The sequence below is a fragment of the Heptranchias perlo genome, chromosome 27, assembly GCF_035084215.1.
Source record: "Heptranchias perlo isolate sHepPer1 chromosome 27, sHepPer1.hap1, whole genome shotgun sequence".
Classification (NCBI taxonomy): domain Eukaryota; kingdom Metazoa; phylum Chordata; class Chondrichthyes; order Hexanchiformes; family Hexanchidae; genus Heptranchias; species Heptranchias perlo.
Genome location: NC_090351.1, coordinates 3,888,275 through 3,905,213, shown reverse-complemented (window position 1 = coordinate 3,905,213; position 16,939 = coordinate 3,888,275). Strand labels below are relative to the sequence as shown.

The 16,939-nt window shown below is 45.2% G+C and overlaps 1 protein-coding gene across 1 annotated transcript in view; it reads left to right on the top strand.

Moving 5' to 3' along the window:
• LOC137344348 (uncharacterized) overlaps positions 1–16,939 on the top strand; it is a 187,140-nt gene that overhangs the window by 94,117 nt on the left and 76,084 nt on the right. Inside the window, exons 35-39 of the mRNA XM_068007225.1 lie at positions 6,170–6,227; positions 7,109–7,293; positions 11,356–11,560; positions 13,929–14,095; positions 15,418–15,622. Coding sequence (XP_067863326.1) covers positions 6,170–6,227; positions 7,109–7,293; positions 11,356–11,560; positions 13,929–14,095; positions 15,418–15,622 — 820 coding nt within the window. The remainder of the gene's footprint in view (positions 1–6,169; positions 6,228–7,108; positions 7,294–11,355; positions 11,561–13,928; positions 14,096–15,417; positions 15,623–16,939) is intronic.

Here is a 16,939-nt window from a genome sequence, read left to right as displayed (position 1 = left end):
CAGAGATTCCCCTCACACACACACCACATCCTAGATAAGCTCTCCTATAAAAAGGATACAAGAGAGTCCCCAATTGATACACACCTCCTGAATACAGTTAACACTCATTGTTATAAATCACATGATACAATTAACAGATTCCCTTCTCTTTAAATATAAAAATTAAACTATATATATATATATATATATATATATTACAAACAAAAATTTCAAAGAACAGAAACTTCCCTACTCTGTAGAACTTATACTATTCACAGCATTACATTGAGTTGACCCTTCTCCAGGACCCTTAATAATTCCTCATCCATTTATTTCTTTTAGTAAAACAATCTGACAGTTGATGTCTTGAAACCACCCATTTAATTTTAGAGATTTCCTTTCCCTCCAGCATTTCTTTCAAGCCAGCGAGGTCAATAGTAATCATTTCTCACTCACATTTTTCGTAGAGTGTGCATTATCCCACAATGAACGATTGTCTATATAACGTTCAATGGGTATACTATCTTCAGTACACCCATTGGACAGGATGTCACTCCATATTTGCCAAATAGAATCCCATATCCACTGTGCCTACAAGAGCCAGTGTTTCAGCAGCCAAAGTATTTTTAACAACCCTTTTTATTTTCTTCGCTTCCCAAGATAAAGGACAACATTTCCCATTCTCCCCCACAAGAAACACGATTAGCATGTGAAGCATCACTAAAGATAATTAGCTTCATTTCCTTCAGGTCACCCAAGGATGAGAATTTATGTACACATTTATCCATATTTAATTTTCGTAATGTTTTATTTGCCCTTAAAACATTCCCTACTCTCGGGTGTTTCATTGAAGTATTTAACCCCAACACATCAAAACTAGCATCTGGTCCAGTCTAAGTGCACAACCAGTTTAACTGACCAATCAGACTTTGTAATTGCTCTGTCTCTTTCGATATAACCTCACCTTTGTGTGATGACTGAGTCCGATTCATCGGGACGGGAGTAACACTCTCTAAACAGGATTTAAAGTTACACCAGGCCCACTCTGCAGATTGGGTGATGGCTTTGCTCAACACGTCCACTCTGTCCACAAGCCTGCCGGTCACTCGCCATTTTAATTCCCCGTCCCACTCCCACTCTGACCTCTCTGTCCTCGGCCTCTTACACTGTTCCAATGAAGCTCAACATGAGCTCGAGGAACAGCACCTCATCTTTCGATTAGGCACTTTACAACCTTCCGGACTCAACACTGATTTCAATAACTTCAGATCAGAACCACTGCTCCCATTTTTTCGGTTAGCTAGTGCTGGTAATGGTTCTGCTGCTGCCATTTACAGCTACTCCTGGTCAATCTTTTGTTTCTTAACCTGTCCCGTTACCACCTTCCTGCCTTGCACCATCATCCCTTTTATCATTTAATCACTCGTACCCTCTCCCTATCACAGACCTTCCCTTTTGTTCTTTCCTCCCCTCCCCCCACTTTCCCTCGCTCTGTACTTGCTGATAAACTTTAACTCTTAACATCTTCCAGTTCTGACGAAAGGTCTTCAACCTGAAACATTAACTCTGTTTCTTTCTCCACAGATGCTGCCTCACTTGCTGAGCTTCTCCAGCATTTTCTGTTTTTATTCCACTCTGGTTGATATCTCAACTAATATATTTAAAATCCCCACAGGCCTGACTCCAAATTTTAAATTCTACTCTAATCTTATTAATGTCGAATTTCTCAAATTCCGCAGAAGAACCCCATAAGAAATCATCAACATGCATCATGAAGATGCCTGAAAGGTTTCCGTTATGACACCAATAAAACATTGTGAGATCTGATTGTAGTTGGACACAACCTATTTTCAGCAAAACAGATCTCACCAAAAAATACCTTACCCTGGAAGCATCATTCAGGCCATAGATGCATTTGTTTAGTTTCCATAGTTTTCCTTCCACATCTGCTGCCTCTTTAGGTGGTTTCAGAAACACTTCTCTCTGAAAAGTATCGCCCTGCAGAAATGCAGCTTTTATATCAATTGTCCTACACTCCCATGAATATGTTGCCAAAAGAACCAAAATGTTTTTTAATGTTACATTTCCAGCAGTGGGAGAATCCACTCGAACATCTGTATCACCCAGTTTCTCTTCAAAACCCCTAGCTACCAATCTCACTTTATCTTTGTAAGTCCCATCTGCAAGGACTTTTTCAGTTTTTTCAAACCCATCTCTGCGACAAAGCTGGTTAACCCTTACCTGTTACCTCAGAATAAACTCCAAATTCTTTCCAACTATTTGACTTCCTTTGTTGTGCCTCTCTTAAACGTTTATCCTCAAATTTATTGGCAGCCACCAAAACTTAATGATCATGAGGACTTCTGCTCCTAGTTCTGTTATGTGACCGTTCTGTGGTCTTTGATTCATTGCCTGACCCAGTCAAGCTACGTCCTCTACTTCCACTTCTATGTCTGTCGGGACTACTACTGTGAGATCTCCCTCTTTCATCTCTAATTCGTGATTGTTTTCTGACGTGAGATTCTCTTCCGGACTCCCTCTCACTACTTGTACTCTGCTTTCGTACTCTCCACTCTTTTACCCCATTCTGCCAGTCCTTGGCCATCATCCTGAACATTCAACCAGTATTTAAACCTACCAGTAGCTTTGCCTGCACGTCCCAAAATTGTTGCATCCCTCCAATCGTTGGTCCCTTCTAGAACATATGTCACCCGTGTACCCACTTTGGGTAATTGTTCTGTGGATGTGATAGCTCTGTCAAGTGTTTCTTGATCACTGACATTACCACTGTCCAGCCCTTGATCTACTCAGTCTGATCCTCAGGGACATTATCAAAAAACCATGAACATCTGAAGCACAAGGTGCTTTGTTTACTTCTATCAACTGCTCAGAGTCCGAGATTTTGTAATTAATCGTGAGGGATGAACCTTAACATGTTGGACAATTACTGTCTTACCATCACGACCTATTACCCTACTAGGGTCTTTCCATTCCCTATGACCCTCTCTTTAATAGTATATCAAATCTCCTGAATTGAACTCTGTCTCAGATGGTCTAATGCGATGCCTTAGTGCTCTATGAATTTTCTCTGATATCTCAGCCTTGATAAAAGCCTGTCTCCCTGCATGCATAGCATTTGAATGCTCAGATAAAATGGCATTAATTGCTGAACCTTCTAGAGCAGGAGGATTATTACAAAGAGCAAAAGGTAATTTGGGATTGTGCCGATAGACTAATTGGTAAGGACAATATCCTCCAACTGTCTGAAGAGAATGCTTTGCATGAACTTCCCATGCTAGGGCAGTTGACAATTTACACCCTGTTCGATCAGCCAAAATTTTATGCACCATCCTACCAATCACAGCATGATTCCTTTCACAAAGACCATTGCTAAAAGTGCTCTCAGCTGCTGTATTCATGACAATTATATTCATATTCTCACACATATCTCTTAACTCTGTGTTAGCGAATTCACCACCGTTATTGGTCAAAAGCTTTGCTGGTGTCCCAAGATCAGTCCCTATCCATTTTTCTATAATTTTATCTAGAATAACCTTCTTCTCCTTACTATATATTAGTGTAGAAATACTAAATCTCGTAGTCAGGTCAATAAAATGTAAGATGAAAACATTTCTGTCTTTGTCCCACACCTTTAGATCCATGGCAACTACCTCGTTAAAGTCACGTGATAACGGAACACTTACAATAGGACTTGGGGGCGTCCGTCTATACTTCGTACAGATTTCACAGTTCTCACTAACCTCTTCTATTAGCCTCAATTATTCCTCATCAACTACACCTGCATCTTTTAGCAGGACCTTTAAACATTGACAAGTAGGGTGGGCAAATTGTCGATGTAACTTTAATACAATTTGTTTTTTTTCTCTCTTATCCTTATCGCCTGATGCCATTAATACTTGCCTAACACTCTGATGAGAAACATCAGGTTTTATTAAGGGGATACAATAATGCCAACTGGGTAAACTGCAAATTAACCGATTTCCCAAAAATGATTGCCTCATCATGTTCCATGTCAAGTTTCATTTTTGCCTTTTTCATGGAAGTTTTACCCAAAAGCATAGGTATCTCACGAGAGACTACATCTGTACCTATAAAATGGCTTAGTCCAGCTATCTTACATGGAATTGCTGCTCTCTTGAGTGACATCAAGGTGTTGTCATCTCCAAACCTAAAACATGTAGAAATTTTATATTCCTTAACCTTGCTTCGATCCTCCAGACAACATTTTAACTACTCTACTCCCCATACAGTTGAAGTACATGCTCTAACACCACACAATTAAATGAATCTCCAACTAATACATTCATCACAGGATTAAAACTCCTTGTGCCCAGTATAATCTGTTCACATTCATCATTATCTTCATCCTCTTCCTCAGAACTACTTTCTTCATGCGTTATTTCAAAGACCCTGCATCTTCGCTCTGGGCAATTCACCTCTTAAACATCCACTGATTTTTCCTTGGGCATTCCTGGAATTCTTTCGCCTGTTATTACTATCCCAGTTTTGTCTTCTGTTGATATAATTGGATTTGCTGTAGCTGCTTTCATCACCAATCCGGCTGTCTTTAATCCTTCCGTCATATTGACGCCTGCGTCCAGTCTTTTGAAAATTTTGAAACCTGGCCTGGTGCCTGTGTTTAGTATCTGGAACATTTCGATACCTGGTGACCATCGAATCTTCCATTCTTTGTGTCACAGTGGAAGACCCCATTTGTTCCATGAAGGCTGAAGGGAATGACTGTTTCCCCAGGAATTTTTTTAAGGAAGCAGCTGTTTGATCCAACAGAGTCTCCTTTTCCGAAAACTGGACACCAGTTAGGACCAGTTGCCAGTCCATATGAGACACCTTAGCACAATCGAGTAATTTAAACCCTAGTAACGATCCAGGGATTCCAAATTGGAACTTTGTCAACTTTGGCACTTTGTTAAAGTCCATGATATATTCTTCCATTAAATGACCATCCGTGTTCTGAAATCTATCAAATGCTGACCAGGCCTCAGAGGCATCTCTGGTCATCTCTCTTATAGATTTGATCCAGAAATTCTATTAGAAAGGTAAAACCTTCATCATTATCCAAAAGATCGACATCCATCTCAGAAAATATCTTACTTCTGATTTTACTTTGTTCGGGAAGCGACAATGCCAAGGCCATGCCTTGTTTTCTCTTTGGCAGAGTAGTAAGCTGTGTCCACATATCAACCTCATTCTTACACTGGTCATAGGGTTCAAACTTCGAGAACATCAGAGGAAAATTGTACCTCGATGATTTAAACTTGCTTTCTGCCATTTTCCACAATGGCCACGAGGCTTTCAAGTTTTGTTTTTATGTCCAAAAAAACCCTGTAGATTCCAACCTCCATCTTCAGGCAACCATCCTCTGCTACCATGTTATAATTGGTTCGCCAGGTGGTGAAGGACAGAACCCTAGAGCCTGGTCTTCAGTTGTTTCCAAGCCTTTAATCAGAGAGATTCCCCTCACACACAGACCAGACCCGAGATAAACTCTCAGAGAAAAAGGATACAAGAGAGTCCGCAATTGACACACACCACCTGAATAGAGTTAACACTAATTGATATAAATCACATGATACAATTAACACTGTGTACACAGGGGGAGTGTGAATAGACAGGTCCAGCCTCACACTGATACAGTACGTGACCCTGTACACACCCCACACACTGTGTACACAGGGAGAGTGTGAGTATACAGGTCCAGCCTCACACTGATACAGTACGTGATCCTGTACACACCCCACACACTGTGTACACAGTGAGAGTGTGAGTATACAGGTCCAGCCTCACACTGATACAGTACGTGACCCTGTACACACCCCACACACTGTGTACACAGGGAGAGTGTGAGTATATAGGTCCAGCCTCACACTGATACAGTACGTGATCCTGTACACACCCCACACACTGTGTACACAGGGAGAGTGTGAGTATACAGGCCCAGCCTCACACTGATACAGTAAGGGCCCTGGGCTCAGTCCCAGCCCCTGGGAGTCCCTGATGGACGATAGGAACAGGGGACATGGTCTGGGATTTGGGATTGAGGTGCGGGTGAGTGAGGAAATCTAACAATAAATGTCCCCAGTAACCCTGCTCTCTGACACTGTCACTGACTGTCTCTTCCTGTCTGTCTGATCCTTTGGTTTTATTACAGAGAGAGGGATCATTCTCCCGGCAGTGAGGGGTCTCGTTCCGATGAAGCTGTTCCCCAGGTAATGAGGGATGGACACAGCAGGAAATGGGGGCAATTCAGTCACAGCCCGTGTGTGTCTGGGGGTCAGCTCTGGTACATGGACAGTACACACTGGGGGAGCAGTGAGGGTTCATGTACCATCACTGGGCTCAGACAGTGGGCAGGAGACTGACTGCCAGGGACTGAATCACACTGACTGTGGATGAGAATGGGGAGGGGGGAAGTGGGTGAAATAATGGCAGAATCTTCGGAACAGATTCACTGTCACCGGGGGCGGGGGGCACCTGGGCTGAAGGAAAATGTCCAGGAAGCAGAATTCAGTCCGATCCTGAAGGGGGAAATTTTAAAAATAACTTCTTGATGTGACTTGAGATGGACTGAGTAACTGGTAATAAATCTCTTCTCCAAATCAGCTGCGATTTTGTGAGAGATTTCTTTTGTTCTGTTTAACGATAAGTAGCGAATATACAGCTGTGTCTGGAGATAGTCCCTTTTCTGTGGGTAATCTGTTATAACTGATTTCCCTTGTTTAACTTTTCCTGTATTCAGGAGTTAATTGCACCAGAGGATCAGTTGCTGTCTGGAGATGTTCATTTCTGGGATTTTGCCGACTGAGGGAATTGGGTGAAATTATTTGTGCTGATTTCCCTCTGGACTCTGACTCGTTTCCCAGCGTGATTCTAGGGGATGGGGCTGGGAGATTGGGCGGGGAGCTGACATTCTGATTCCTGGAGCCGAGCGTCAGTTCTGGGATTAGGTTCTGTTGGAGAGAAACGCAGAGAGAGAAAGAGAGAGAGAGAAAGAGAAAGACTGAGGGGGTTACTCTTTAAAATACAATTTATATGATAGACTTATCATTTGTGATTGGACGAGATCCCTTTGCTTGTCCCTCCCTCCCAGTTGGAGGCGGAGCTTGTTGCTCTGCGCAGTAAACAGGACGAGACCAGCACTGAGAACGAGAAGCTCAAACTGACCAATCGGGAGCTGGAGACGCGGCTGGAGCAGATCCAACAGGAGCTGCAGGAAGCCCAGGATCGGCTGGTGGTCCAACAGGAAGAAGCAGCTCAACGAGAGGAGAAAGATGGGTAAGTGATACCCAGGACGTGTTGTGTCCCATGGAGTATGTGATCATCTCAGTCATTCCCCCATCCCTGTATCCTCCAATCCGATCTTTCACGGATATTTCCCACTCCTTCCTGAGGGATTACTGGACACATTAGTAACTGCTTTGGCTCCAGTCTCTCCCAATCCCACAACACCATGGAGCAGAAGTTCCACCAAATTCCCAGTCTGCCTTGAAGTTTCTCTCCCACCAGACTTACATAGGAGCAGCAGTCGGCCATTCAGCCCCTCGAGCCTGTTCAGCCATCCAATTAGATCATAGTTCAATCCAATAAGTTCCTTACCTTGATTTATTTTTGGGTTCCATTGTTCCGCTGGTATTTTATCCTCTTCCTCTACTGTGGAAACTGGTACATAGTCCTCATTTAACAAGTCTGCCATTTCCTTATCAAACATTATGGTGAGGCCTCAGCTGGAGTATTCTGGGCACCGCACTTTAGGAAGGATGTCAAGGCCTTAGAGAGGGTGCAGAAGAGATTTACTAGAATGGTTCCAGGGATGAGGGACTTCAGTTATGTGGAGAGACTGGAGAAGCTGGGGTTGTTCTCCTTAGAGCAGAGAAGGTTAAGGGGAGATTTGATAGAGGTGTTCAAAATCATGAAGGTTTTGACTGAGTAAATCGGAGAAACTGTTTCCAGTGCCAGAAGGGTCGGTAACCAGAGGACACAGATTTACGGTGATCAGCAAAAGAGCCAGAGGCGAGATGAGGAAACATTTTTTTTAGCAGTGAGTTATTACGATCTGGAATGCACTGCCTGAAAGGGCGGTGGAAACAGGTTCAATAATAACTTTCAAAGAGGAATTGGATAAATACTTGAAGGGAAAAAATTTACAGGGATATGGGGAAAGAGCAGGAGAATGGGACTAATTGGATAGCAGGAGCCGGCACAGGCATGATGGGCTGAATGGCCTCCTCCTGTGCTGTACCTACCATGATACTATGATTATAGTCTCGCCTGTATCTGTCTTTATGAGCTCACGTTCCGCTCACTGTTCTCTTTTTCTTAATATATTTATAAAAATGTTAACTGTTAGCTTTGATATTCCTTGCAAGGTTCAGTGGGTAGCACTCTCGCCTCTGAGTCAGGAAGTTGTGCGTTTAATCCCCAGTCCAGAGATGTGAACTCAACATCGAGGCTGACATTCCAGTGCAATACTGAGGGAGTGCTGCACTGTCGGAGGTGCCGTCTGAGATGTTAAACTGAGACCCTGTCTGTCCTCTCAGCTGGATGTAAAAGTTCCCATGGCACTATTCGAAGAAGAGAAGGGGAGTTCTTCCCGGAATCCTGGCCAATATTTATCCCTCAACCAACCTCACGAAAATAGATGATCTAGTCTTTATAAACAATGCTGTTTGTGGGACCTTGTTGTGCACAAATTGGCTACATTACAACAACGTCACTGCAAAAAGTATTTAATTGATTGCAAAGAGCTTTGGGACGTCCTGATGTCATCAAAGGTGCTACATAAATGCAAGTCTTTCTCTCTTTCTTTCTTTCTCTCTCCCTCCCTCTCAGTCTGCTGGATTTCCACTTTTTCTTGCATTTGTGTAAGCCTTTTCTTTTAGTTTGACACTGTCTCTTACCTCATTTGTTGACCAGGGTTACTTAACTACACGAGAGGAGTTTTTACCTTTTCGGGGTATGTACTGGTTTTGTATTGTACCAAATACTTCTTTGAAAACTTCCCACTGTTTGTCTGTAGGTTTGCCCAATAATCTCTCAGCCCAGTTCACTGCTGTCAATTTATTTCTTCGAACTTTCTTCGAAGTTTGCCTTGCTTAAAATGGATTAATTGGTTCGTGACACTGCCTTCTCCCTCTCAAACCTAATACCAAATTCAATCATATTATGATCGCTATTTGCAAGATGCCCCCTTACTGTCAGATTGTTAACTAATTCTGGTTCGTTACCCATTACTAAATCTAGTATGAGCTTATCCTCTGTCAGTTCTAAAGCATATTGTTTCAGAAAACTGTCCCAAATAAATTCGAGAAATTCATTGCCTTTACAACTTGAGTTGTTCTGCTTCTCCCAGTCTGTGTGAAAATGAAAATCCCCCATTATAACCCACGATGATTTGTTACCTGCTTCTCTGATCTCCGTATTTATACATCACCACACTAAATCACGGCTATCAGGAGGTCTGTGGGTAATTCCCACAGGAGACTTACATCCTTTGCTGTTCCTTAATTTGATCCATTTTGATTCCTTCTCTCAAACCTCCCAAAGTATCAGTGTCCTTGGTGAAGCGACAGGGCTGAGGGCTACACCAGACTCCAGACATCAGTTCAAACTTACAGCAACTTGTTTTAACCGATAATCAAATCCGCTCCCAGCTCTTGGACTCTCACTGACAACACCTTCACAGTGAGGGTACTGTCAGTCAAGGAATGAGAATCACTCCCAGAGCAGAAGATTAAGGGAGCCCCTGTTGAGCCCAGCTTAACTCATCCGTTCAGGCAAAACACTTAGGGGTGAAGTTTCCGAGGATTCTCCTGCTTGTTCGCTGTAACTTTAGTAGAAAAGCCTTGGAAAAGCCGGAGGACCAGTGTAAATACTACAAACGGTGTTCATCCAGGCGTTCAGCAGCTCTTTCACCGAAGCACAGCACCCCTCCCAACCCACAAACTCACCCCAAACAGTCCCCCCGTCTCCTCATCTGACTGTCTCTTTAATGTGTCTGAGGGAGGTTCCACCTCTATTTTCCAACCCAAAGACCATTCTGAGGCCCGGTCTTCCCTCTCAGGTGGATGATAAGATCCCACAGCCACTATTCGAGGAAGAGCAGGGGAATTCTCCCCGATGTCCTGGCCAATATTTATCCCTCAACCAACGTCACTAAAAACAGGTGATCTGGTCATTTATCTCATTCCTGCTTGTGGGATCTTGCTGTGTACAAATTGGCTGCTGTATTTTCATACATTACAACAGTGATTACACTTCAAAAAGTAATTGATTGGCTGTAAAGCACATTGTGAGGTCCTGATGTTGTGAAAGGCGCTATATAAATGCATGATCTTTCGCTCATGATGTGATATTGCTGTCTCCTCCTGATCTCTCATTGCTGCCTCCACAGAGAGACTCAGATCTCCTCATAAACCAGAGGGGCGAAAGGTCCCAGTCGTACTCGAGCCCGTTTGGACCAGACTGAGACTGTCACCTGGTTTATAGCTTCGGTTTGTGCCGGCTACACCTTCAGGGAAAGGTCAAAACAAAGAATATCGAGGGAAGACCAATCGAAAGACTGGCCGATACTTGGATATTGTCCAAGACAGTCCCAGTTGTAACCTATGACCTTGTTCTTCTATCCAGGCATACTTTGACATGGTGCTCAGCATTACCCTTCTAAAATCTTCTATAAATACTTCAATAAGTTTCCACCTCAATCACCTCATTGCGAGGGTACAGGGCCCTGGTTCCTCCTGCATTTCCTGGTAACTCAGTCCTTCGATGGCAGCGATCAGTCTCGACACCACCTCCGTGTTTGGGATGTTCCCCCTGTGTGATGGAGATCAAACCCCAACACATTTAGCACGATCCTCAAAACTAACCTAACCAGTTTGCATTGGGTTTGTGTAACAGAGTCATTAATGCAGCGGTGAGCCTCAGCACAGAAGCCTGGGCACACTACTCAACCCTTCAGTCCCTCACAAAGGCCCACTGCTTTCTGCCCTTCATACAACTCCAGGGTCCCGGCCTCAATTCCCACTGCTCTATGAGAAGTTTTAAAAAAGACTTTTGACAAATATCTGCCCGACACCATCTCATTTCTAGTCCTCCCTCCATTTTCCAAGGCTCAATTTTCCAAGTCTTTCTGTGTATTTCTCTTCCCTCAGACCAGGCAGCATCCTGGTGAACCTGTGCTGCTCCCTGTCTATTGCCGCCACATCCTTCCTATAGTGCAGCTCCTTATCCCCGTTCTATCTCCCACAGAGCTGGGGATCAGCAGGAATCGCCCGATTACAGTCACTGCTGGTGAACCCAAAGTAATCCCGTTCTCCCTCTGTAATTCCTGCTCCCCAGACTTCGGAGAGTTCACTCGATCCGACGCCGTGCGCCTCGCGACACATCGGGAAAACCGGAGATCCAGGGAGAGGATCCTGGGCTCCCTCACCTGAGGGTCGAAGGTCAGGAAGTGACCGTGGGGACTGGCGGTGATGGAGATGGAGGCTGTGAGGAAACGACAGCAGCTTCAGCAAGAGACGGAGCAGCGGAGAGAATCAAAGAGGTAGGTGGGCCTGGGAACCAGGCTTCTCCACTGTTAGACCAGCAGGAAGGCCTCATTCCTGCAGCAGCTGGTTCTCCCATTGCTGCCTCCACAGAGAGACTCAGATCTCCTCATAGACCAGAGGGGCGAAGGGTCCCAGTCGTACTCGAGCCGGTCTGGACCAGACTGAGACTGTCACATGGTGTTTAGCTTCAGTTTATGTCGGCTACACCTTCAGGGAAAGATCAAAACAAAGAATATCGAGGGAAGACCAATTGAAAGAGTGGCCGATAAGACAATCCCAGGCTGAGTGTAGGATTGGGGGTCACAATTCCCTGGTTAGGCCTCATTTAGAATATTGTGTTCAATTCTGGGCACCACACTTTAGGAAGGATGTCAAGGCCTTGGATAGGGAGCAGAGGAGATTTACCAGAATGGTACCAGGGATGAGGGACTCCGTTTATGTGGAGAAACCAGAGAAGCTGGGGTTGTCCTCCTTGGAGCAGAGAAGCATATGGGGAGATTTAATAGAAGTTTTCAAAATAATGAAGGGTTTTGATACAGCGTAAAAGAGAAAAGGTTTCTGCTGGTGAGAGGGCCGGTAACCAAAGGACACAGATTTAAGGTAATTGGGAAAAGAATCAGGGGGAACATGGGAACATAGGAAGATAGGAACAGGAGTAGGCCATTCAGCCCCTCGAGCCTGTTCCACCATTCAGTGAGATCATGGCTGATCCACGACCTAACTCCATCTACCCGCCGCAGCTCCATATCCCCTAATACATTTGGTCAACAAAAATCTATCAATCTCAGATTTAAAATTGACAATTGAGCTAGCATCAACTGCCGTTTGTGGAAGAGAGTTCCAAACTTCTACCACCCTTTGCGTGTAAAAGTGTTTCCTAACTTCACTCCTGAAAGTCCTGGCTCTAATTTTTAGCCTATATCCTCTAGTCCTAGACTCCCCAACCAGCAGAAATAGTTTCTCTCCATCTACCCTATCAGTTCCCCTTAATATCTTGAAAACTTCGATCAAATCACCCCTTAATCTTCTAACGTCCAGGGAATACAACCCTAGTTTGTGTAATCTCTCTCGTAATTTAACCCTTGGAGTCCAATTATCATTCTAGTAAATCTACACTGCACTCCCTTCAAGGCCAATATATCCTTCCTAAGGTGCCCAGAACTGCTCACAGTATTCCAGGTGCGGTCTAACCAGGGTTTTGTATAGCTGTAGCATAACTTCTACCCCCTTGTATTCTAGCCCTCTAGATATAAAGACTAGCATTCCATTAGTCTTTTTGATTATTTTCTTTACCTGTCCATGACATTTTAATGATCTATGGACATGGACCCCTAAGTCTCTTTGGATCTCCACTGTTTTGAGCTTTTCACCATTTAGAAAGTACTCTGATCTATGCTTTTTAGGTCCAAAGTAGATGACCTCACACTTGCCTACATTGAAATCCATTTGCTACAGTTTTGCCCATTCACAATTTATTAATATCTTTGTTCTTCCATCTACACTGCTTACAATGCTGCCTATCTTTGTGTCATCGGTAAACTTGGATATGTGGCTCTCTATCCCGTCATCTAAGTCGTTAATAAAAACAGTGAATAGTTGAGGCCCCAACACAGATCCCTGTGGGACACCACTGGTCACATCCTGCCAATTTGAGTTCCTGTCCATTATCCCTACTCTCTGTCTCCTGCTGCTCAGCCAATTTCCTAATCAGGTCAATAATTCGTCCTCAATTCCATGAGCTTCAACTTTAGCTTGAGACGAGGAGAATTTTTTTTTTAACGCAGCGAGTTGTTCTGATCTGGAACGCACTGCCTGAAAGGGCGGTGGAAGTGGATTCAATAATAACTTTCAAAAGGGAATTGGATAAATACTTAATGAAAAATTTGGAGGGCAATGGGGAAGAGCAGGGGCGTGGGACTAATTGGCAAACTCTTTCAAAGAGCCAGCACAGGCACGATGGGTCAAATGGCCTCCTTCTGTGGTGCATGATTCTATGAAAAACCAATTGAAGGAATAGCTGATACTTGGATAATGTCTAAGAATAATGGGGTTGGACAATCCCAAACTGAGTCTGGGGTTTGGGGTGAGGAGTTTGCATTGTAACTGCTGCTTGCTGGGGAAATTATTCCAAGATAAGTTTGTAAGAATATTCCAGGAGTGAACTGATCCCAACTACAGACTGAATTGGTGATCAGTGGAATCGGAGATGACAAGATGCAAAAGTCAACCTGTAAGATGGAAATGGAATATCGCGTTAATCAAATCTTTCAAATGTTTCAGCTAAATTCCCTTCTCTCACAAGTCAGGCGATGGTTTATTTTTTGGAAATGAAATGACTTTGCCTGTTGATTCCCTCCCTCCCAGTTGGAGGCGGAGCTTGTTGCTCTGCGCAGTAAACAGGACGAGACCAGCACTGAGAACGAGAAGCTCAAACTGACCAATCGGGAGCAGGAGACGCGGCTGGAGCAGATCCAACAGGAGCTGCAGGAGGCCCAGGATCAGAATGAGGGAGAACAAGAGGAGAAGGAAGGGTAAGTGATTGCAATGCCCCAGGGGCACAGGAACCATGCTGTACCATGGAGGATACAGTCATCTCCACCTGTACCTCTCCCTAGAGCCCCCACTCCTGGTCCCAATCAGTTATTTCTCCAGCTTCATTTTGAAGGAACCAACAGACTTGGCATTAAGTGTTTATTCTGCCAATCTCTTTCACATCCACTGCTGAATTGGAGAAAGAATTTTCTCATGTGTGGCCTCACCTGAGGCTTACTCTTTTTACCTGTGTCCTTTGGTTCTTTGTCATTGTGTTAGTGAAATATCCAATTTACCTCATCTGGGCCTCCCAGCACCTCGAGGACCTGAATCATGTCCCCCGCCTACTCTCCTTTTCCTCAGTGATGTGTCCAGTCCTGCGAGTCTGTCCTCAGGACCTTGTACCAAATTGTTCTTGTTGCCCTTCTGTAAACACTGAGAACTTGTCACATCCGTTGTGACGGTGGGTCCCCACGTTCCACACTGTGATCCAAGTGATGCCTGACCTGTGCAAGCATTCTAAAACCTGATTCAACTCATCGTTAACTGTCCACAGCCTTTCTCCGAGAACTTAATTGGCTCTGATAGGAGTGAATGATCAATGTGCACACCCAGGTCTGTCTCCTTTTCTATGTCCTTCACCTCCTATATAACAGCAGCAATTCACTGGCTGTTAGTTGCTCTGGGTCATACTGAGGCTGTGCTAAGGTAGCCCGCTGGTTGTGGTACTGGACCAGTAATCCAGAGTTCCTGAGTTCAAATCCCACCACGGCAAGTTGGGAAATTGAATTCATTAATAAATCTGGTGATTTGTGGGCAGGCACCAGATAAAATGATCATGAAGACATCAGATTGTTGTAAAAACTCAATTGATTCACTAATGTCCTTCTGGGAAGGGAACCTATCGCCCCCTACTTGGTCTGGCCTACCTGTGAGTCCAGTCTCACACTCCATGGTTGACTCTTAATGTCCTCAGGGCAAGGGATGGGCAATTAATGTGGCCTTGCCAGTGTCACCCACCTGGGTAATAAATGTCAACTGTGCCAGTGATGCCCTGAGAATTAATTAAAAAATGTAAGTTACTTAGTAGTCCTGAGCATGTCTTTGACGTTCCAATATGGATGACCTTACATTTATATCTCCAGCAGGCCCACCTGCCATTCCTTGGCCCATCTGTTTAATCGATCCATTTCTACTGGAATGTTCCTTATCTCCGTTCTATCTCCCACAGAGCTGGGGATCAGCAGCAATCGCCCGATTACAGTCACTGCTGGTGAACCCAAAGTAATCCCGTTCTCCCTCTGTAATTCCTGCTCCCCAGACTTCGGAGAGTTCACTCGATCCGACGCCGTGCGCCTCGCGACACATCGGGAAAACCGGAGATCCTGGGAGAGGAACCTGGGCTACCTCACCTGAGGGTCGAAGGTCAGGAAGTGACCGTGGGGACTGGCGGTGATGGAGATGGAGGCTGTGAGGAAACGACAGCAGCTTCAGCAAGAGACGGAGCAGCAGAGAGAATCAAAGAGGTAGGTGGGCCTGGGAACCAGGCTTCTCCACTGTTAGACCAGCAGGAAGGCCTCATTCCTGCAGCAACTGGTTCTCCCATTGCTGCCTCCACAGAGAGACTCAGATCTCCTCATAGATCAGAGGGGCGAAGGGTCCCAGTCGTACTCGAGCCTGTCTGGACCAGACTGAGACTGTCACATGGTTTATAGCTTCAGTTTGTGTTGGCGACACCATCAGGGAAAGATCAAAACAAAGAATATCGAGGGAAGACCAATCGGAAGAATGGCCGATAAGACAGTCCCAGACTGAGTGTAGGATTGGGGGTCACAATTCCCGTGGGGACTGGCGGTGATGGAGATGGGGGCTGTGAGGAAACGACAGCAGCTTCAGCAAAAGCGGCTTTAGAAGCCCAAAGCAAGGTACCTGTTAACCAATCGCTAGCAAGTGGGCTTATCCTTGGTAAAGACGTGGTCATAGATATGCACCGTCCAAGACCCGAAGGAGCTCGAGTGTAGAGCGGGGTGAAGGTGAGAGAGGGCTGGGTACAACAGTCACTGAGGGAGAGAGAGTAGGATTGGGTTTGAGTGGACCCAAGAAAGAGAGAAGCTGAGGGCTGGTTGATGGGACCTGTGTAACCTGTTCCTGGGTCACGGACTGTGTGACCCTGTGATGTACGGAACTGTTCCTGGGTGTGACCTTGGAGTTTCACTTCTGTTATTGTGAGCCTGATGGAATCTGTTCCAGGTCTTGTGGCTGAACCCCTGGGGTCATCGAGCAGAAAAGCCAAACTCAGTTTGGAACATGGCCAGGTTGGCGCCAGGAGATAGAATTTTCACACTTTAACCCCTCCCACTCACCATTCTCGCTGGGGGGTGGGGGGGTGTAAAATCCCAGCCTTACTGTCTGTCCAGGCCCAGAGACTTGCTGCCCGTCCCCTGCTCAGGCCCTCCGACCTCAGCGGGCCTGAGTGCACTGCCCAAGGCCCAGCTGTCCTGAGCCCCGCTCCATTTCAGTGTCCTCCCAGATTCCTCAGGGCAAAGTGAGGCACTGCCACGCTAAGGGGCCAAATGCTTGTGTCTGCTCTGGGCTCAAATTAGGACCTGCTCTGCTGCCCCAGGGCACGTAATCAGAGGAAGATCAGCCCCCATACCCTTTATCCATGATGATTATCCATGCCTTCGTTACCTCGACTATTCCAACGCTCTCCTGGCCGGCCTCCCATCTTCCACCCTCCATTAACTTGAGCTCATCCAAAACTCTGCTGCCCGTATCCTAACTCGCACCAAGTCCTGGTCATCCATCAGCCCCGTGCTCACTGACCTACATTGGCTCCTGGT